The 22,404-nt window shown below is 45.6% G+C and overlaps 1 protein-coding gene across 3 annotated transcripts in view; it reads right to left on the minus strand.

Moving 5' to 3' along the window:
- Nucleotides 1–22,353, minus strand: part of SUPT6H (SPT6 homolog, histone chaperone and transcription elongation factor) — a 32,527-nt gene extending 10,174 nt beyond the window's left edge. Inside the window, exons 1-24 of one of the 3 annotated variants that reach the window (XM_042967149.1) lie at nucleotides 22,171–22,353; nucleotides 12,470–12,602; nucleotides 11,529–11,687; nucleotides 11,356–11,432; nucleotides 10,807–10,999; nucleotides 10,489–10,573; nucleotides 9,336–9,609; nucleotides 8,851–8,952; nucleotides 8,484–8,600; nucleotides 8,052–8,141; nucleotides 7,728–7,870; nucleotides 6,935–7,083; nucleotides 6,686–6,784; nucleotides 6,040–6,169; nucleotides 5,804–5,954; nucleotides 5,473–5,627; nucleotides 5,084–5,279; nucleotides 4,594–4,733; nucleotides 4,359–4,476; nucleotides 3,155–3,231; nucleotides 2,742–2,877; nucleotides 2,303–2,440; nucleotides 2,058–2,225; nucleotides 577–704 (exon numbers count right to left, since the gene is read on the minus strand). In XM_042967149.1, coding sequence (XP_042823083.1) covers nucleotides 577–704; nucleotides 2,058–2,225; nucleotides 2,303–2,440; nucleotides 2,742–2,877; nucleotides 3,155–3,231; nucleotides 4,359–4,476; nucleotides 4,594–4,733; nucleotides 5,084–5,279; nucleotides 5,473–5,627; nucleotides 5,804–5,954; nucleotides 6,040–6,169; nucleotides 6,686–6,784; nucleotides 6,935–7,083; nucleotides 7,728–7,870; nucleotides 8,052–8,141; nucleotides 8,484–8,600; nucleotides 8,851–8,952; nucleotides 9,336–9,609; nucleotides 10,489–10,573; nucleotides 10,807–10,999; nucleotides 11,356–11,432; nucleotides 11,529–11,687; nucleotides 12,470–12,578 — 3,134 coding nt within the window. In that variant the 5' untranslated portion in view covers nucleotides 12,579–12,602; nucleotides 22,171–22,353. Of the gene's footprint in view, nucleotides 1–576; nucleotides 705–2,057; nucleotides 2,226–2,302; nucleotides 2,441–2,741; nucleotides 2,878–3,154; nucleotides 3,232–4,358; nucleotides 4,477–4,593; nucleotides 4,734–5,083; nucleotides 5,280–5,472; nucleotides 5,628–5,803; nucleotides 5,955–6,039; nucleotides 6,170–6,685; nucleotides 6,785–6,934; nucleotides 7,084–7,727; nucleotides 7,871–8,051; nucleotides 8,142–8,483; nucleotides 8,601–8,850; nucleotides 8,953–9,335; nucleotides 9,610–10,488; nucleotides 10,574–10,806; nucleotides 11,000–11,355; nucleotides 11,433–11,528; nucleotides 11,688–12,469; nucleotides 12,603–22,125 lie in introns of all 3 variants that reach the window. The other 2 variants (XM_042967147.1, XM_042967148.1) reach the window with 2 other exon arrangements.
- Between the last annotated feature and the right edge of the window lie 51 nt (nucleotides 22,354–22,404).

Here is a 22,404-nt window from a genome sequence, read left to right on the forward strand (position 1 = left end):
GAAAATGAAGTTTTAGAACTTGAAGCCTATTTCCCCACTGATTTCCATTACTGAATGAGGAGCTATGTGCCCGTGGAAAAGATCCTCCAAAGACTGAGTTGATAACTTCTGGAGAGGAAGAGGTCAATAGTGAAGTCCAAAGTCCAAGTGAATAGAACTTTCTCTCAATAACATCATCTGAAAACATACTGAATCTCTATCCCCCTTCCTTATCTCCTCATACCCCCACACTCCTTTTCCATTGCCCCTGCTAGCCCCACCCTTATCTAGCCACGGCAAATCATAATAACAGAACATGTTTGTGTTTACTGAATGAAATCTTGTATGTTTTCTGTCCTTAATTTATAAAATAAGTTGGTTCTTTTTATGTTTTCCTCATACAAAAAAAGCTTCACATAATTGAACCGATCTTTTCCATAGGTCAGATGCTCTTGACTTAATAAAGGGTTGCTCACCTTTGCTTTAAAATATTTCCTAATTCAAATACCTTGGGCCCTTTGACAGCCCTAATCCCCTGAATCCCCAAAGCAAAGCCCAAGGGAATTCTGCCTGGCCCACCCAGGAAGAGGGCATCACCTGTCCCCCAGGGAGGCCGTGTCGATCTTGAGGAAGCCAGCACAATTCATGAAGACTTTGGGACCCATGTGGCACATGGTGACCAGCTGGGTCCGACTCTCCAGCCTGGTGTTGTTCTGCTTCAGGATCTAGGAGAGAGGTGTGGGCTTTCAGGTTTCTGGGAAACCCTTTGTCTCCATGCCTCAATATCTAACTGAGCACTATACCGTACTGTCTGCTACTTAAAAAAAAAAATTATTTTAGTGAACTACATTACACCTAATATAGAACTAGTATGTAAGTTAAAAGTTAATGATAAAACATACACCCAAGTACCTTTCACTCTTCTTAAGAAAAAGGACATTACCAGTACTTCCGAAGTTCCTTAAATCCTCCATTAACTTGACAGAAATCCTTTTTCTACCCACTGGAATAAACCACTATCCTGAGCTTTGCGTCTGGCATGCTTGCTTTCACCCATATTATTTTTTTGAAGCTTTTTTAAAAATTCATTTTGAGAGAGAGAGAGAGAGGGAGAGAGAGAGAGAGAGGGAGAGAGAGAGAGAGAGAGAGAGAGAGCGCGCGCGCATGTGCACACATGCATGGGAACAGGGGAGGGGCAAAGAGACAGGGAGAGAAAATCCCAAGCAGGCTCCTTGCTGTCAGTGCAGAGCCCCATGCAGGGCTTAATCCCACAAACTGAGATCATGACCCGAGCCGAAATCAAGAGATGCTCAACCAACTGAGCCACCCATGTACCCCTCCTTCCATCCATTTAAAAAAAAAAAAAAAATTTTTTTTTTAACGTTTTATTTTATTTTTGAGACAGAGAAAGACAGAGCATGGGTGGGGGAGGGTTAGAGAGAGAGGGAGACACAGAATCCGAAGCAGGCTCCAGGCTCTGAGCTGTCAGCACAGAGCCCGACGTGGGGCTCGAACTTACAGACCAAGAGATCATGACCTAAGCCGAAGTCTGAAGCTCAACTGACTGAGCCACCCAGGTGCCCCCCGCTAAAAAATTTTTTTTTGTCTTTAGTTTTGAGAGAGAGAGAGAGAGACAGAGACAGACAGACAGACAGAGTACAAGTGGGAGAGGAACAGAGAGGAGAGAGAGGGAGACACAGAATCCAAAGCAGGCTCCAGGCTCTGAGGTGTCAGCACAGAGCCCCACGCGGGGCTCGAACTCATGGATGAGATCATAACATGAGCCAAAGTCTGACGCTTAACTGACTGAGCCACCCAGGCGTCCCTTCTTCCATGCATTTTAAATCCTAGTTTATGGCTATCTTTTCCATGAGCCACTATAGTATAGTAATGAAGTACAGTAGTACACATAGTAGCTGTGGCCACTTGGGTCTGAAGTCTGACTTGGACTCTTACTAGCTGGATGACTCTTATACCAGTCTCTACTTCTCTGACCTCTGACCTCAAAATTATACTGGCAATTGTAAAGGCTCAGTGAAATAGAACTTTTCTTACTTTCTCATTCAACCCAATCTTACCTTCAGGAGATGGGTCCCTTTTCGAGGTCCCAGACCACAGACGTACTGGATTAAGGCCTGGCTGTATGGGTGGGCGATGGCACGGTTGACATCGACCCCAACCTCATTGACTCGGTTGATAAATTCACAGTATAAGGCATTGAGCAGCTCCTCTTTCACCACATGCTCCTGCCGATAAACAGCAGACAAGGATAAGGTTACTGTGCCCTTCTGCCCGCTAAGCCTGCCTGTTGAATCATACTCACTTGCAAGGGATGAAACTTGAGACACAGGATGTCTTCATCAGAGCTGCACACCTGGGCAAATTCAATCAGAGGGTCCTGGATGCGCCGGGCCAGGGAGACGGCCTGTCTCAGCACTGGAGGATAATCCCGGAACTCTGCCTAGAGTCAAACAAGGACCAGCAGGACCATTAAGTCCCCTCCGTTCCGAGAGCAAAAGGAGATTCAAACCGTTCTGGCTTTAAGTCACTTTCTTGTCTCCTCTGGGACCCCTTTGTCCTGGGACCAATTTAATTTGCAGGGCTCCCACTCCGAAGCATGACTGGCAAAATGAAGCAACTGCACACGGGTAACTGAACAAGTGCAGTCATGTGCCCTCGATAACCTTCGTTTTCCTAGTAAATCTCCTAGGGATTGACAGCTCTTGCTTGTGCAGGTCTTAAGAATGGGGTTCCAGCATTACCTCCGATTTCTTGCTATTCATGTAGAGAATGGCCAACTCATTGTCAACCAGCTCCACCCCAATAGAGGACAGTTGTTGGCCCTGGTCCAGCTCATGCACAATGCGCTTCACATCTTCAATTAACATCTGGGCGTCCCTGGAGGGATGAGGGGTGTTGGTCAGGGCTCTTTCTGAAGTTTCTCAGGGATAGACAGACTCATGGCTGAGGTGGAAGTGGGGGTGGGGATGGGGGAGGAAGGGGCTTTGAAGACAAAGAGATACCCACCCCCCGCCCCGCCACCACCCCGGGGATGGGAAATTTACCAAGGGTCTACATGCTTATTGCTCTGTTAGAGGCATATGCCAGGTTCAACAAGAAGGAATGAATGAATTTAAGCCAGGTCTAGTCCCTGGAGTTCCCCTGGAGCCCCTACCTGTTTTCTCCTGCAACTGTCACCACATGAGGCTTTTTATTCAGAAGAAATTTTTTTAGGGTTTCAATGTCTTGAGCCTGGATTGAAATAAAATTGGAACTGAATGGCTTTGAAGACAGGGAGATTTCTAACAGTTCTCTCTCCCTAAGTAGCACAAGACCTTGTAAGACCAGAGAACAATAAACTCCATAATGCATAGACACGGTCTAGTGCACAAAACAAGGAGACTAAGACCTCTGGTTTGAATATTATGTATCTGCTAACGTTTCCTACAATTACTATACTTCTGGCTCATACTTGGTCATGATGGTCTAAACACATTGGGTCTTCCTTTCTAATTAGTAATCTCTACACCCAATGTGTGGCTTAAACTCACAACCCCAAGATCAAGAGTCACATGCTTCTCTGACTGAGCCAGCCAGGTGTAAACATACTTGGGTTTTTTCTACCATAAACCACTGCTTAGCTATCAGGACTATTCCAATTTCAATTCCTTGTTTTCTTTTTCTATTTTAATTGGTTTTTTTTTTTGTTTTTTTTTTTTGAGAGCATGAGTGGGAGAGATGAGAGAGAGGGAGAGAGAGAAAGAATGGGTCTTAAAATCTTAAGCAAGTTCCATGCTCAGTGGGCAGCCCAACCCCATGACCCTGGGATCATGACCTAAGCTGAAATCAAGAGTCAGACGCTCAACCAACTGAGCCGCCCAGGCGCCCCGATGTTTCTTTTTAAAAAATGGTTGCGAAAAATTACTCTAGAATGCAGGTCTCTCGCAAAATTGAAAGATACCATTAGGTTAAGAAAATCAGAAGCATATACATGAGATGAATTCAAATTCCTCCTTCCTTGGAAGAAACACTGAAAGGCTAAAGCAGGCAAAAGGTTGGCTTAATGCCTCACTGGCTTTCAGCTACTGGAACAGGATGACCCAGATGCTGGGAAGAACAGAGGCTATAATGGCAGCTTCCAGAAGAACACAAGACCTAGGAATTGGCCTCCAGCCAGAAGTAAATTCTGCACCAGAACGTGAGTGCCATCTACTGCTTATGGAAGTTGAGACTTATCCCAGGACTCCAGTATTCAGCAAGCACGTGGAGATCAATCAGGGTCTTGCAAAGGATGTCGTGTAGACCATAAACACATACCCCCACAGAATTGTAAAACGCACTTAAGATGTACACTTGGTTGCCCTATCCTAGCCACTTGCCTTCTTTTCCCGTTCTTCCTCTCTCCATGCAGTTCGCCGTTTGGTAAAATGGGGCAGTCGAAGGAAGTCTGTCACTTCTCCTTCACCGTTGACCAGGGCGCAGAACACAGGGTGATCTCTGCCGACCAGACAAGAGTAGTGCAACAATCAGAAATAAGAGGATGTAAGTAAGAGTAGAATGAAATTAGGAAGACAGGTAAGGGGTGAGGCTGGGCAGGCACAAACAGGCAGTTACCTGGCAGAGGAGAAAGCAATGCCTAGGACGCGGATGCCCTTCCCTTGGTTCTCATCCATAAAGTCATCATCTTCCTCTACCTGTTGATCTGGCCGGTAGGGTGCCACCCTCAACCAGTTGTAGAGTTTCCGACTACAGGCCTGGGGAGGAGACACACCAGACACTATGGCCAACAGGCTCACCGAGTGTGCAAGGGAACAGATGTGGGTACACATGTGCACAGGCTGCGTTGACGTGTGCACGTGTTCCTAGCCCTTTGCAGGCTTACAGTGTGAAGGCATACCTTAATTGTGGAAACAGGAGAGTATACAGAGAACAGCAATATAAACAAAGAGTGTTTGGGCTGGGGGTGGGAAGCCAAGAATCTCCTCAAACGGGGGGGTCTTGAAGTGACCCATGGCTTGTTTGCTAGAAGACTACTTGTAAGGAGTTCTTTCACTCTCAGCTCTAGTTTAGGGAAATCACAGGCCTAAACACCGTGAGTCTTAACCTTTATGACATATTCTTTGGCTTCGGCCAGCAGCTTGTTCTTGAGCTCTTTGGCCATCTGCACATAGAGGAACTGCTGCAAGGCTCGCTCGATGGCCATGGTGCGCTGCCGGTTCCACTCCTGCACCTGGTGGCTGAACTCATCTCGGTAGTAAAACTGTTTGATCTCTTCGAAATAGGTCTGGTCGTTGCCGTAGCTGAGGAGAAACAACACTGCAGGGTCGGGGATGGAGGAAAGATGACACTGAAATGTCCACAAACACTGTGAACCAGGGACAATGGCCTGCTCACCTCTCAAACTGTGGTTCACATTCCTGAGGGACCCCTCCACCCAGCTGACCCTTCATCAAGCCCTCCCAGAAAGAGCTCCCACCCCAGAGCTTTGCTTACCCTTCTACCCCCTTCATATCTATGCTGATGTCAATGGTGAGCAGCCCTTCATCTTCAGCCAAGCAGATCTTGAGGAACTGGTCATCTCTCAGTTCCTTAACAGGCTTGTTCTTTAAGTACTTGAAGGAGTAAGCATAGTGGGCCTCATCCACATCCTGTACACATTAAGAGGAATCGTCAGTTTACCGACAGGCGGGGCTTGACCCTGGGAGAAAAGACTGCCTCTCTGCTTGCCGGCAGATAGCTCAGCTGAGCATGAAAGTAAGAAACTCAGTTCAGTCGAACACAGAGCTGGGCCACGTGTTGGATCAAATCCCTTCACCCAGCTCACCTTTCTACCTTTCTTGGTGGGGGTTATATTTAGCTTGGCTCTCTCCTGGAAGGTCTGCCTCAGCACCTGTCGGACGAGGGGCTCTCGGGCAATCTGCAGGGCTACCATGTAGCGGGCACCTTCCAGCACAGCTTCAGGCGTAGGGAACTGGCTGTGGGGAAAATGCGGCAGCTGCAGGATGACAGTGTCTTTGCCCGCGGGCCCCTCCTCCTGCCAGCCACGTGCCACAAGCCTACCTGCAAACATAATCCTTGGCCAGCTCCAAAGGCTCTGCAGGGAACTGCTCTGTCTCGTGCCGCTGGTAGCTGTCCCGCAGGTTTTCCCCAAATTGTTCAGGAGTCAGTCCAAACTTTTTGGCCAGGCCATCTAAAGCAAACAGGAGTGTGAAAGGTAAGGCAATTGCTGGGCTGACAAATCTCTTTGGTCTCCGAGTCCAGAGCAGCTATTCTGGGCACTAGACTTTAAGAGGGTCATGAATAAGCAGCACCAGGAAGTTTACAAAGAATAGTAAAAAAAAAAAAAAACCAAAAAAACCAAAAAAACCTGTCTTTAAACACCTGACAGGCTGTTATAACCCAGAAAAACAGTAATTTTCTGTGACTCCTGGGCTCAGAACTAAGGTGGAAACTACAGTTTAATAAAGAACTTCTCAAGGCTAGGATGAACTCTGTCCCTCTGATTATATGAGCTTCCCATTCCTCTGGGAAATTAGGGAGAGGCTAGACCATTACTGTGGGTGGGCGTGGGTGCTGGGGGGGCCAGTGTTCACAACTGGATTAGTGATTCGCTCAAAAAAGTCCTCTTCCTGCCCACCAGTGACCATCTGGGAACTCCCCTTGCTCAAGGCTGGAACGCCCAGGACACAACACAGCCAGCTTTTACCTAGGCCAGCACTCTGGCAAATGGTGTACATGTCTCGGCGGGAGGCCTGCTTGAGCTCTGGGCCCCTCTGCTCCTCGTCTTCTGCCTCTTCACCCTCACCTGGGAAGAAAACATGAGTCAGTGCTCTAGTTTCCAGTCACTCCCAAGGAGCTGCCACATGCAGGGAAGCCCCAAAGGGCACTCAGCCAAGGGCATCCTTGGGGATGGAGTGGCCATCAAGCCTCCTGGGTTTTCTGTTCCAGCACTCACCTTCCTCATCTCCCTCTTCCCTCACACGCTTCAGCTTCTTGCGGCTGGCTTTGGCAGCATTCTGCATCTTGGGGATATCACGACCATAATATAGCAAGAAATGGTTGTAGACATCTTTCAGCTCATCCATTGACTGGACATCCTTAAGCCTGGAGGAAAAGGGATGTAAGACCTCAACTGTCACTAAGGGTACACCCCAGTTCTGCTACAACAGGTCCAATTCCCAGGAGGGAAGGTCCCAACTAGGATAGGTGTCTGTATTCTTCAATTATTAGAGACACACAACAACCCCAGATGGTGACTTCCTTGAGAGCAAGGTATCTTAAAGAAGGAATATGTCAAACAAATGGTGGTTGGTGGTTGTCAGAAATGGAGATGAAAAGGGAGAGACAGATGAAGTACCACGTCTCTAGCAAAGTTCAGAGTTCTTGAGATGGTCTGTCCCTCCCCCACCAGCTCATGACACTGGCCACTAAAGTCATCTGCACCCTTCCGGCACTCCACCGATTCCAGGCTCACCAAGCTCCTTTCTGGTTATAATTTGGTTTTCCACATACCCTTATGTACAGGGAATTTTCAGATCAGCAAACGTGAGTATCTTATCCTTTTCACCTTTTATACCCATATAGGTAACTAAGATGAATTTGTTTGCCAGAGAGATCACTTTTGGTGTGGTGACAAGTTGGGTTTCTAAGGGATGGGCCCTGTGCTGAGGATTTTGTAGGTTACACTGCTCCCTGGGGGCCTTTGGTCTGAGGGCACCCTGTAATGGAATAAACCTTGCATACTTTACCTCTCCATGTCGGTGGTATCTAGAGCCCGGATGCCATCAGCCAGGGGTTTGTCAGGATCAGCAGAGATCTGCTCGTACTGATAAGCTTGCATCTTCTCAAACAGCCGTGTTAGGTTCTCTTTGCGGATCCTCAGTTGGGTCCACTAGGATAGGACAGGGCACGACTAAGGGCTGGTGTTCAGCTTTGGAGACTCAAGGCTGCTCTGTTTCTTACCAGGCGACCCCGGGAAGGGTAGCCACCTGATATGTACAGGAGGCTTGGACTTTGGTAGTAGTGGTGCCCAAGCCACACCTCAGCCCCTTAGGAGCATGGATCCATCGTACCTTTTCATCCCACTGCCACACCCTCCATAGGTCATTGATGTGCAACTCAGGCTCCACATACTCCTTACGGTAGAAAGCAATAAAAGGCACCTAGGGTGGCAAGGAGACTGCAGTCAACCAGAGTGGAGAGATCTGTAAGGAGCTCCTTTGCTAGAGGGGTAAACAGCTCCAGGAAATTCAACAGTCAGAAGCTTGGACTCCCCCACAGGCTCATCCAGGGCATGTGCTCTCCCCCACGGGGGAAGATAACGCTGCAGACAGGTAGAACAAGTGTTCTCCTGGTTACCAGAGTCTCCTTTGGTTCGCACACTCTTGAGCCAAGGGACCATGCCTGAAGACAGAAGGGGACTCCTCATCTCACAGGGCGCTACCTTTTCCCTCATCCCCTAGCTGAATTTCTAACCAAGGGACCATGATAGCTTGAGGTGCTACCTCAAAGTGTTGATTTCGCATGAAACCCAAGGCTTCTTTAATCTTCTGAATTGTGCTGGGCCCTTTACGACTGAAGCTGCTGGTTGGCTGCCCTCGGTCTAGGTAATCACAGCTTTCCTGGAGCCAGAAAAAAAAAGAAACAGCAATAACACCGTTACTTGCTTTGTTTTACCATACATGAAACTACTCCATGTCAAAAGAGAACTCCGTCAGAAGAGTTCTAGAAAAATCTCTCATACACCTGTACACACCCATACTTGTTCTGTACTAGGCACATATAGATGTTTGGGGCATGGTAGGAGCAGGTCTTCATCTTGATGAAGTGGCTTCTGGTTCATGTCAAACATAAGGATCTTTTTTTGGGTACCTGAAGAGAAATGGTTGGTGTGGCAAAGGCATTCCTGTAGATCCAGTCAGCTTCCTCTTCTAGTTCGTCATCTTCAGCCCCCTTAACTGGGATGGAGCGGAGCTGCACAGGATAAGACAATAGTGAGACTGACTTTATCCTGTAACCCCTGTAGGGTAACACATACACTGCTTCTGGAAAGAAATGTGTGCTCCACAGACACATTCCAGCACCCAGAAGAGCACTGTCCTGGCACAAAGTGGACATACTTTGTGTATTTGCTAAAGAAAGAGTGCCATTTCAAGAGCCATAAGCAGCAGAAGAGCCTTCTCTAAGACCGGGACTCCCTGCACTACCTGGTCAGATGGAGTTCAAAAGCCAACTTTCTATATATATTCGATACCAGATTGTTGCTAGATTGTTCCTCTGATACAACCCTTGAAGCAAAGAGGCTCAGGGCAGGTGATGACACATTGGCAGAAGGACAGAAGCTGGTGCTTTCTTACCTGGAACCTCTCAGGCAGGTCAGTGGCTCGGATTTCATTGTCCTGATCTGTGAGGTGGCTGCTTTCTAGCTCGCTGGGCTCATACATCTCAAAGATGCTCCTGCGGCTCACACGTTTCTTGGTGGTCTTCTTGGGGCGCACTCGGATCTCACCCTCGGCCTCATCATCCTCATACTCATACTCTTCCTCCAGTTCTTCGTCATACTCATTGTATTTCTCAAACTCATCATAGTCAAAGTCCACACCAAAAATCTCCTGGGCTTCCTGTAGGGCCCTGTGGGTGAGAGCAAGACGGTTTGGCCCAGGTTCTGATGAGAGGAGAAATGCAGCCCCAGCACAGACCCTTTACTTGCCCCAAAGGAAATTGAGAAGGTTAAGAGAGAGGTAAATTTAAGAAGTAGGGGCGCCTGGGTGGCTCAGTTGGTTAAGCATCAGACTCTTGATTTCAGCTCAGGTCATGGTATCATGGTGGTGAGACTGAGCCCCGTGCTGGGCTCCATGATGGGCATGGAGCCTGCTTAAGATTCTCTCTGCCCCTCACCCACTTGCACATGCACGTGCACGCACACACACGCTCTCTCTCAAAAAGAAAAAAATGGGTCTGCTCTATTTTAAATAAATAAATAAATAAGTAAGTAAGCAAGCAAGCATGTTCGCTTTGGAAATAAAGGCTCAGTTGGGGGAGGTTTCTGGGAAAACTATTACTTATGAAAGATAAAAAGCCCATTGCTGGTATGTGCCAGTCTCTGGGGTCAAACCCAACAGGGCAGATAGATCCATATTCTGCTCAGTGGGTCCATCTTCTGCTAAGGTATTACAGTATTCCCTCAAAGCAAAAGCTTTCTTCCGACAAAATTAGACTCAGAATGCCAATACATAAATGAATAGACGTGGAGCTTCAGGTGAAGAGGGAGGCTGATGGAAGCCTACACACGTGTGGCTCCTAATCCCACAGTGGCTCTATTAATATAGACAGTTCTCAGGGCTTCTAGGAGCAGTCTGAAATTCCTGCCCAGTAAAGGTTAGTTGAGTTAGGAAGCAAAATGGTTGAGAGATGGGATGTCCCATTTTTGGCAGAGGCCTCTGATTTCCTCCTTCCTGATGGGGTCTACTCAGGCGCCCATATCACCACCCTGTACCAGCCCCGACTCACGCATCTGTGTATCCAGGAAGCTTTTTCCGCCACTTAGGTTTTTTCAGAGGCTGTCCGTCATCATCCACAATGAAGTCATCGATGTCTGGGTAGGGAAGGAAGGGATTAGTGCTCAGAGGCAAGGGATGAGCCAGGACTGAATGGCTTTAGTTCCTACTATGTGAGTGGCCAGTGAGAAGAGTAGGGAGGCTCCTAAAAACGAACTTCTGTCAAATGTTGGGGGCCCGCAGGTGAAGAATGGTTTCCCATTCTGCTCCTAAGGGCTAGGAAATCCCAACACCCACCCAAACACTGGCTTTCTTGCCTGATGCCACATACCTGATTCCTCATCATCTTCTTCCTCCTCCTCTGGAGGAGCCATGGGGGCCTCCACAGCCTCCTGCCCTTCTTCCCCTTCCCCATCCTGGAAGATTTCCTCGGCAATAGCCTCTTTTTCATGTTCCTCTTTGCCATATTCCTCCTCGTCGTCATCCTCGTCATCTGACATTTTTTTGACACGTCGGTATTTTTGCTAGGGGTGGAAAAAACCTGTCTCAACAGGGTCTGAGAGGACCGGCCTAAGGGTGCCTGCTCTCTAGTCTCACTCCCATTTTCCCCACCACAGTTCTGCTGACCAAGGGAGATGACAAAGAACACACTAAGACATGCTCTTTCAGCACCAAGGCCCACCCTTCAAACCCTGACAAGTCTTTCTCTAACAAGCGCCCAGACCTGGGATGCAAATCTAGTCTCCGCAGCACAATGACACTGAGCAACTTTCTCATCCTCTATGCTTCCCACACTGTTCCGGAGGTGCCTCGTCCCCCAGAAGTCACTGAATTTCAAGAGCTTTTTCCTTCACCCCCAGGGACAAAGAATGACACTTACTCCTCTTTTGACTTTGACACCCAAATTCTCCTCAATGAGGTCAAAATCATCATCCTCCAGGCGGTCGTCAAAAGATGCTGGAGAAAACAAAGTGTTACCCATGGTGATGGAGAGGCCCCTTGTCCACTGTAACTTCCACCCCAGCCTCACCTGACTGAGGAGAGACTACTCACTGCGTTTTCTCTTCTTGTGGCCAACATCATCTTCTGAATCACCAGAGTCACTACCCTCATCCTCCTCCCCTTCATCTTCATCGTCATCATCATTGATAAAGCCTTTCAGATTGCCTTGCTCATCCTGATCATCTAGGTTCTCCTCCTCCTCCTCCTCATCTGGAAAATACACATGTTTGAGGCATGGAGTTTGGGAAATGGGCTGGGGTGGGGCAGGACCCCCTGCTTAACTGTGATTCTCCATCTGCTCTAAGCCTAATGATGTGGATGCCATGTGAACTCTTCAACTTCATCTAAAGATGTAAAAAACATGGCCACTGAGTTCGAGCAGGAGCATCTGGAAAGGACTACCTCATTTCTATGCTCCTCATCTGTCTTTAGGCAAGATAATCTTCCTAAGTACTATGGCTTTTCAAAATCATTACTAGGAGTTTTACAGCCACCAGTAATCTTTGTTTTCCTCTTAATTTATAAGTTCAGTGGCTATATTATTTCTTTCATCCATAATTCTTTTGATAACACTTAAATTTACCTTCCTGTCTTTAAAGCCATTTCATGGTTCTACTCTGCTGAGGATCCTAATGGTTGGGTTTGGCCAGAGAAATAGGAAACTGGGCTCATAAATACCAACACTGCGGGGTCTCTAAAAGAGGAAAACGTTACGCATGTATTTATTTGTTGGTTTCCTGTCTGTCCCCTCCCGCCAATGTAGACTCCATGACTGCAGGGTCTTCCTTTCACATTTCTAGCTCTAGGCGCAGGACCTGGCACATAGCAGACAGATGCTCAGTTAGGTATTTTCTATAAATGACTGAAAATTCTCAAGCTGGTACCTCATGTGTGATAACTTCTGTGCTCAGCCTGAGCCTCTCATCAGCAAGAATCCAACTATCCAAAGCTTAGCAATAGTGGGGAGAAGCTTGAGGCTGGGGCCTCCTCACCGTCATCCTCCTCCTCCACAAATTTCTTGGTGACTCGGGGCACCACTTCGCCTTCATCATTGTACTCTTCCTCTGACTCCTCGGCCTCGCTTTCCACAAAATCAGACATTTTCTCACGGCCTGCCTAAGATGCCTAGAGAAGGAAGGAAGATGGGGATAGAAAAAATGAGACACATGACTTCACAGAGCACTTTAAACCTTTCCACAAACAGCCTTTTAGCCACGTGCCACTGCTCTGCCCCTCAATCATTTCCACCTAGGGAGGAGACAGTAAGAATCAGATGGCTTTCTCTCTTCCATTTTCCACTCTTCCCATGGTTACTCCTCTCACATGTGCCTTGAGAAAGATGACTGATTACACAGAACTTCTCTACATACAGTTGACTCGAAAACAGCAGGAGTTTGAATTGCACGGTCCACTTATAGGCTTTAAAAAAATTTCTTTTTAATGTTTTTATTTATTTTTGAGAGAGAGCACAAGCAGGGGAAGGGTAGAGAGAGGGAGACACAGAATCTGAAGTAGGCTCCAGCCTCTGAGCTGTCAGCACAGAGCCAGACACAGGGCTAAAAATCCACGAGCCATGAGATCATGACCTGAGCTGAAGTCGGTGCTTAACCGACTGAGCCACCCAGGAGCCCCAGGTTTTTTCCGATAAACACAGCAGAGTACTGTAAACGGATTTTCTCTTCCATACAATTTTAACTTTTTTTTTTTCTGGTTTACTTTAAGAATACAATATATAGTACATACACAAAATGTGTTAATTGAGGCTTTTGTAAAGTTTTCAGGGAGTCAAAAGTTATATGCAGATTTTCAACTGTGCGGGAGGCCAGTGCCCTTACCCCCTGCATTGTTCAAGGGTCAACTGTATCCCAAAGAATTTTATTTCACTTATCATTTGGGAGCAGGAATGGGTGAATGAGGAAAGAATTAGTGTATGGATAATTATATAGGTTGGCATATGGTAGCAGTGATGTCATATGGCTTCTCATAAGAAATTTGGGAAATGAGTGATAATGACAGGCACTTTCATGTACACTATACCTGGCTACTGGCAGAGCCAAAAGGAACATCCTTTTTAATGGATTAAACAACATTTCATGAACTTGAGCCCCCTTATGTGAGTAGTGGTTGGGAGCAGTAGTGGGGTGGAGAAGGGGTCTCTTCAGAACCATTAGAACCATAACCCTATTTTTACCATTGACCTCTGCAGCAAAAAAACACTTTGAAAGCAACTTCTGTGGCCTACAAAATAAAGGCAACATACTTAACTGCAAAGATTGCTGGGCTTAAGAGGAGAAATCATATCCTGGTTCCACCATCTGCCAGATATGTAAACTAAGCAAATTATTCAATTTGTCTAAATATCAGCTTCTTCATCTGGAAAAGAAGAATAGCACTACCTGCCTACCTTGCACAGTAGTTGAGAATATCACATGACACAAGGGAAAGAACCTAGTTTATGGCTTCAATACATGGTAACTGAGTTTGAATTTGAAACTTGGGCCTAATTTTCCTTAGCATTCTGTAATTCCGTACCAACTGATCCCAAATTTGTCTTTTGCTTCCCCATTTTCAGACTCATCCAAAGCCTGGAAATGGCAGTGGATAACCCCAGAACCCTAACCCTAACATGGAGTTTCCTGTGTCTTGTTTGACTTTAAAGTTTTTATTTATTTTTGAGAAAGACAGCATAGCACACATGTGCAAGCAAGGGAGGCAGAGAGAGAGACAGAGAGAGGGAGAGAGAATATCCCAAGCAGATTCCACACTATCAGAGCAGAGCCTGATACAGGGCTCGAAGTCACGAACTGTGAGATCACCACCTCAGCTGAAATCAAGAGTTGGATGTCTAACCGACTGAGCCACCGAGGCCCCCAGACCTTGTAGGACTTTAAAAAACAGCACGCATCTCACAAATCATAACATCAAGATCTTATTCTGGAATCTTGAAGCTGGCTGCTGATAAACTCAACATCACCCCTCACTTTGTCCTGAATGATGGTCCACTGTATTTGTGCCCATTTTCCCCACTTAGACCATAAGCTTCTGGAAGTTAGAGACCATATCTAACTGAAGGGCTAATGAAAACCAAGAAAACATAAATGGCAACATGAAAGGCATTACAAGGCACTTGGTGACCCTGTACCAAATAAGCTGTACCTTCTAGGTGCTCTGTACAAAACAGGAACTGCTAAATATCTATCAAATAGATTACTTATTTCATATTAGTGCCACCTTCCCAGTGAAACATGGCAGTGGGATGGAAGAAAAGAGGAGGCTGGCTAACAGCTACTTGAAATGCTCTGAGCTCTAGAAGGAGCCTTAAACTCTGTGGCTCTAATTCTTCTGAAAATTACCCTTACTGGTATCAATTGATACCACAATCAATTAACCAATGAACTCAAAGAAACAAAACTGAAGGTACTGAGTTCTGTGTAAAGGGAGGGGCAATGATATGGTCTTATGTTCAATTTCAGGCTGAGGTTTCTTTTCAAGTTTTAATGAATGTCTACCATGTACATACATTCTGCTGAGACGTGGGGGTTTGAAGAGAAAAAGAATTGTTTGTTATCAAGGAGTTGACTTCTAGTAGAAAGACACAGATATGAAAACAAATAAGGACCATAAAATAATTTTTTGTATTATATGCAGAGAGCAGGCATAGGAAGAGAACCAACCCACAACATTCACACAAAACCCAACCAAAACTAATACAGGCCTTTCCTTTAAGCAGTTAAAAAAAAAAAAAAAAAAAAAAAAAGTGCTCAGAGGAATAATAATCACACACCTACCAAGTTCCAGACACTTCAGAAATACCAATTAACCCCTACACTGATCTATGAGTTACAGTACACTTCTCTCTCCATTCAACAAAGGAGAAAACAGATCTCTTCAACAGAGATGAAGTCACTTGTTCAAGCTGACACAAATATCAACTGCAAGAGCTGAGATCTGGGTTAAGGTTTGTCTGTCTCCAAAGTCACAGTTGTTCTACTCTATCAGTAGATCTCTATGTGTGGTCCAGGGACCACCTCCTCCCTTATCTCATGAGTGTACAGTGGAGTTTTCTAGAGGTAACATGATGTGTAGTATCACAACACTGAATGCAGAAGCAGGTATGAAAATCCAGCTATATTCTATTAAGGCAGACGTTAAAAAGAATTGGTGGGAAAAAAAGTAGAACAGTGTCACTCTTTTCACTAATTTTGAAGACTACAGTTTCCATAAAAGTACTGTTTATGTTAAAGTGTAGTGGGCTTATTTTTTCCTCCAGCTTTATTACACGATAGACATATGAAACTGTAAGTTTAAGGTGTATATTGTGTTAATATACCCCTATACAGCAAAATAATTTCTTTTGTGGTGCACTTGTTATAATTTTTAAATGAATTAATATACCCAATTTTAATTTGTAATCTGGTAAATATCAAAATATAAAAATCTCATAAACAGTGATAGATGCAACTCGGATACACAAAATGTCTTTGGAGTCTTAAATCATCTTTAAGACTACAAAGGGGTTCTGGGGCACCTGGGTGGCTCAGTCGGTTAAGCAACGGACTTCAGCTCAGGTCATGATTTTTGTGGTTTGTGGGTTCGAGCCCAGCCTCGGGCTCGATGCTGACGGCTTGGAACCTGGAGCCTGCTTTGGGTTCTATGTCACCTTCTTTCTCTGCCCCTCCCCCCTCACAGTCTCTCTTTCTCAAAAATATAGAATTATATATATTTTTACTTTTGAGAGAGAGCATGTAGGCTGGAGGAAGGGGCAGAGAGAGAGAGGGAGACAGAGGATTGGAAGTGGGCTCTGGGCTGACAACAGATGTGGGGCTTGAACTCATGAACTGCAAGATCATGACCTGAGCTGAAGTGAGATGCTTAACCAACTGAGGCACCCAAGTGCCCCATCTCTCTCTCAAAAATAAACGTAAAAAAAAAAAGAAAAAGAGAAAGAAAAAAAAGGATAAAGGTGTCCTAAGATCAAAAAGTTTGAGAGCTGCTATACTATATGATTGTGACACACCCCACAGGGTGGTGATACGGAAAGTCTTAGACTGATGCTTTTTTCCCCAAGAACTGTGTCCTTAAGGTAATTTACTTGAGTGCTGCCAAAAGTGAGTACCTAAAACTGCTAATTAAATCTGGTGCTCTAATTTTAATCTTGACATCACTCCCTCCCTCCCCCCAGCTCTGAACTAAACCATTAAAAATAGATTTGGGTACAGCAGCCCCCACACACAGCTTGCTTTAATTAGGCTATCAGACCCACAAATTCAGTCTGATAAAGTCTTAACATCTTCACATTAAATGCCAGCTCCTGCAGACCAGATGCCCTCCAGCCTACTTAACAGAGAGAAACAGACAGCCTACCTGATGAAAACAACAGCTTTCTTCTGTCCCGGGGGGCAGCTGGTGCTCTGTGCTACACACAGCTTTCCTCCCAATCCCTAGGTTAGCAATAGAGTACATGCTGTGCCATAGCTGGGGAATGCTTCCAATCTAGCTCACTGCCAAGACTTCCAGCTAAAAGATGTGTGCCAGAAGCAATCCTGACTTGCTGCAGCTTGTGGGAGCTAGATGGGCAGAAGGTGCTGCAACAGCACTGCAGGCTGAGGCTGGCAAGCAGCAACTATTCCAGAACAAAAACATTATGTATTTTTTTAAAGTTTATATACTTATTTTGAGAGAGAGGAAGTGTGCACACACACATGAGTGCAGGAGGGGCAGAGAGAAAAAAGGATGGAAAAAGAATCCTGAGCAGCCTCCACACTGTCAGGGCAGAGCCTGATGCGAGGATCGATCCCACAAACTGTGAGATCGTGACCAAGCCAAAACCAAGAGGTGGACACTTAACCCACTGAGCCACCCAGATGTCCCCAAAATACTATTTGCTAGCATAGGATTATTATTAATATGATATCTGAGGTGGGCCCAGTGTAGTTCAGATTTTTTATTTAGTACTTGTGCTCTTGAATTTTCCCCATATTCAGACCATAAGTTAAATCTGATACTGAAATAGGTCTGGAAGGGCCAGGGGTAGTAAAAGGAAGTTTCTCCAGGCAGAAGCACAGCTGCAGTACAAGATGTGGCTCAAAGGGAGAGGCTGGTGGTTACCATGACACTCTCAGGATGAGGAATGGAGCTAGGATCAGATTGCCACAGGGAGGCTCTTGGCAGTCCCTCCTTTTGAACAAGATGATGTTGGAGGCAATTAAAAGGAGACCAGACCAGAGCGAAGATGTCTGTTAATTCCCTCCACTGGCAGCTCAATTAACATTTACTTTTTTTTAAGGATTAAGCTCTGTGCTGGGACTTGGATATATGAAAATGAGTAAAATATGCCTTTTACCTTGGTAGAACTCACACTCTTTCTCAAAAACCTTGTAAATAAAGTTATGATAAAGCATAGTGAACATTGTATTACAGTTATATACCAGGACTATGAGAACAATATGAAGAGAGAGGTCAGAGAATGCCTCAGAAAAGGTGATGCCTGAGTTGAGAGGAGTTAAGAAGATAATCTGGAAAAAGGCAACATGAATAAAGGCTTAGGTCTGAAAGGGCCTAATGGTCTGGGGAATAGCCCCACAAGTCTGATGTGGAGTTTAAACTATAAGGCAGTCTGTATGTTATGAGCAAAAACCTAGGACTACCCAATTTGAAATTCAAAAACCTAAAAGTTTAATCAATGAAGTATACAGAGTTCACTTATGACAAGTTCTTTTTAACTCAGAACTATTAAAAAAACCCTAATCGCATCAAATCAAGATGTTAAAATAAAAGGTTAGGGGTGCCTGGCTGGCTCAGTCAGCAGAGCATGCAACTCTTGATCTCAGGATCATGATTTCAAGCCCCATGTCGGGTGCAGAGATTACTTTAAAAAATACAGAAAAGGTTAGCTCTACCTAAAATCATTTTAACGTGCACACCACATTTACAGAAAATAACAGCCTTATGATCTTTTCAAATACATAGTATAAAAAGCATTATCGTTGGGGTGCCTGGGTGGCTCAGTCGGTTAAGCTAGATCTCGGCCCAGGTCGCGATATCATGTCATGGTTCCTGGGTTCAAGCCCTGTGTCAGGCTCTGTGGTGATGGTGCGGAGCTTGTTTGGGATTCTCTCTCTCTCTCTCTCTCTCTCTCTGTCTCTCTCTGCCCCTCCCCCACTTGTTCTCTCCCCCCACCCTGCAAAATAAACTTAAAAAAAATTATGGTTAACAATGACTACCAATATTAAGTAATTTAAAATATCAGTTATCTCTTTTCTTTCCACATTTCCTTGGGGAATAAGGAAAGGGCAAAAGAGGAGCAGAAACAACTGAAACATGTAACCGAGTCAGAATCCCTGCAACACAGGGAGTAAGTTACTGAGCCTTGTGCCACACACACTGGGGAACATATAGTTCCTGTCCTAGCACAGGGGCTATCAAACCACAGAGGGCCAGATCTGACACTGCAGTACAAAATCAGATACTGATAACGTATAAGTGAACAGGAGTGGCCTAATTTGGCCAAGGGGCTTTAGTTTGGTGACCCCTGAGCTACAAGTACAGGAGTAATTGAAAGAATTAGTGACCAAGGTACCATGGGAACCTGTGAGAGTAGACTCCAACTTGGGTCTTGAGGAAATGACTTTTTTTCCTTAAGTTTATTCATTTTTGAGACACAGAGACAAAGGGTGAGCGGGAGAAGGGCAGAGAGAGGGAGACACAGAATCCAAAGCAGGCTCCAGGCTCTGAGCTGTCAGCACAGAGCCCGTCGCAGGGCTTGAACTCATGAACCGTGAGATCATGACCTGAGCTGAAGTCAGACACTTCACTGACTGAACCACCCAGGTGCCCCTAGAGGAAATGACTTTGAATAAACACCTTAAGAGTGTGGAGGAGTTAGCAAGGGGAGGAGCAGGCCTCTTTGGTGTAAGTGGTGATGATGGAGAAGGGCACTTCCAGCACAAGGCCCAGAATGTGCTGTGGCAGGGACAGTGAAGGCCAGTTTGACTGGAGAGATGGAGAAGGGTTCATAATGAATTGGGAGTATAGTCATAAGGGCCTTGACAGGATAAGTTAAAGATTTTGGACTCTAAAAGGTGCCGGGAAGTCCCTGTAGGGTTTTAAACAGAATTGACTTAATTTACTTACTAACGCAACAAAGATTCATTTGATGGGTGCCTACTACATGTCAGGCATGTGCAAAACAAAGTCCTTGCCCCTAGGGTATCTGTATTCTGGTGTGAGAGACAAACTGCAAACAAAATAAGCCTCTTTGTAAGTACTAGGAAGGAAATACTCTCACCTCTGAGAGGGTGACGTTAGGCTGAGATGTCAAGAATGGGTAGGATGTGGTATGAAGAGCCAGGGGAAGAGGTTCCTGGTAGAAAAGGTGAGCAAGAACTTGGCATGTCCTAAGGCCAGTGTGACCAGAGAATGGTGAAGGCAGCAGAACGGAAGGGGGTTGAGGGGCTGCACAAGTGGGGCTATGAAGGCCAAGGAAAACCACTGGAGTGTTTTAAACAGACTTGACCTGCTATGTGGAAAATGGACAGCAGGGGTATCCGAGTGGAACCAGGGAAAATTGAGGATACTATTGTTGGAGCCCATGCAAAAGACGATAGTGGCTTGGAAGAGGGTGGTAGAAGTAGAAATGGAGAACCTAAGATAGATTGGAAATATACTTTGGAAGTAGAAGTGACAGGCCTTACTGAAAGACTTGGGGGAGGAGAGTGGTAAGGAAAAACAACAACAACAACAACAACAACAACAACAGCAACAAGATAACTCTCAGAGGTCTGGCTTTGGTAACCCTGTGGATGAGAGTTAACACTTAGAGAGAGGGAAGACAAGGTTTGGAATGATGGGAAAACTACAACATTCTTTTTGTTATGTTAGATTAGGGACGTCTAAGAGACATCCAAATGGAGCTATTAAACAGGAATTCTGTGTACGATTCTTGAACACAGAGAAGGCTGGGCTAGGGGTTTGAACTTGAGAGTTGCCAGCTTTCAGATGGTTATTAAAGATATGAGACTGGATCATCTAAAGGACGCATGCAGAGAATCCAGGATTAAACTCTGAAGGAAATTCAACATTTAGACAGTAGGCAGAAAGCAAAAGTGGCTAGGAAAGGAGACTGAGAAGGAGCAACCAGAGAAATGGAGACAATCCAGGAGTAAACTGTGTTGCATATTCCAGGGATTGAGGAAGACGACGAGAACAAAGTATCCATGAGATCCAGCAATACAGAAAACACTGGTAACCTTGACAGAAATTTCAACCAAATGGTCAGAAGAGAAGCCAAACTAGTATAGCCTGAAGAATGAATAAAATTCAAGAAAGCTGATACAAGGAGAAATCTGGCTATGAAGGGAAATAAAAAACTAGTAGTTGGAGGGGGATAAGCAGGATACCAGAGCAGAATGTGTATGTGATGGGAGCAGGTTTGGTAGGATTGGGTGACTAATTTGATCCAGGAGTAATAGGAAAAATCCAAGGATTTTACACAGGATTCTGACCATGGCACCATTTATTGAGACCAAGAACACAGGATCAAGGGCAAATTTACGTGCCTCCAAAGCCCATTTATTTCCACTATACTGGGTAGGCTTCTTTTCTTGTGAAGATCTATTGAGAAAGAACTGTGAAACATGCCCGAGCCTCTCTAGACTGCACCACTTCCAGATGTGATTAATCTCTTAATGAGGTTTAAACCTCTTAGAGTAACAATACTATGCTAATCTAATCCAGTAGCCATACAAGATTAAAAGAAGAACATATTTGTATTGGCAGAAGGAACACTAGTGATGGAAAAGGCTCTAAATTCGGCTGATAAGGGAGTAATCATACTTTTGCAATAAATACACTGAAGACTTTAAAACCAGTAACATCCAGATACATAGTGCAGGTAGGCTTTTTTCCCCCGAATAAATTAATCAAATTCAAGACTGTTTACATTCTCCATGTTCATTAATAGCAGCGGTGTAACTTAATACTCCCTTGCTACTTCTGATATTACAGTGAATTTCCACGGACGCATTTTCAGAGAGTTTAGGCCTCCTCTTAAATAAAAATAAGTATCACTTCTTCAAACAACCTAGAAAAAGAACTGCTCCTGCTGGTTCAAGGTACTGCCTGGGGAGAAAGGCAGAAAATGGAAGAAAATGAAGTTTTCACTTAATAGCTCATTCTGATGTTTGGGGTAGGCGGTTGATGAATGCAGGCATCTATATAAAAAGTTCTAATTTTATTTTCAACAATCGGAAAAAAATACCATTTGGCATCACCCTCTAACTTGATGGTCGAGCTGCTGAAAGCTCCGTAGGTTTAACATCCCCAGAACAATAAATTCGATCACCTGATCCTGACTCAGAAGCCTTAAGTCCCTTCCATTCCCAATCTTTTGGCGTGGCCCAATTTTCACAAGCTGCGAGAGAAGGACGGAATCCCGGGAAGCCTGTTGATACAACAAGGCGACCAATTCACCGGTTCCGGGTAGCACAGGGTTGGGAAAAGCGCTGAGACTCTAGGCAACTACTCCGGTTTCCTCCTCCTTTTCCTTCATAGAGCAGTGAAGGCCGGGGGCCCCCCCTTCTTCCCGCATACGGCTCCCCAATACCTCTTCCCTTACGGGACCAGGCCCTAGGAGCCTAGTTCCTCTCACCTGCCCCATTCGAGGAACACGCTTTCCAGTCCGAACTTTACCTGCCTGAAGCCCGCCGCTACTCCGGTGCGCTAAGCCCCCACCGACGAAAATGGAGTCGTCGAACCGAGACTGGGAAAAGATAGTACGGACCCACCGCACGGCCCCTCCGCCGCCACCGCCGCCGCTGCTGCGTCAACGTGCTACGTCACTTCCGGCTCCCTGTCACCGGGAGTGGGCGGGCCATTTCTTGTTCTCTCCTCTCACCCGGCTCTCGAGGCTTCGTTTGGGAGGGCGCGA

Source organism: Panthera tigris, chromosome E1 (assembly GCF_018350195.1).
Source record: "Panthera tigris isolate Pti1 chromosome E1, P.tigris_Pti1_mat1.1, whole genome shotgun sequence".
Lineage (NCBI taxonomy): Eukaryota > Metazoa > Chordata > Mammalia > Carnivora > Felidae > Panthera > Panthera tigris.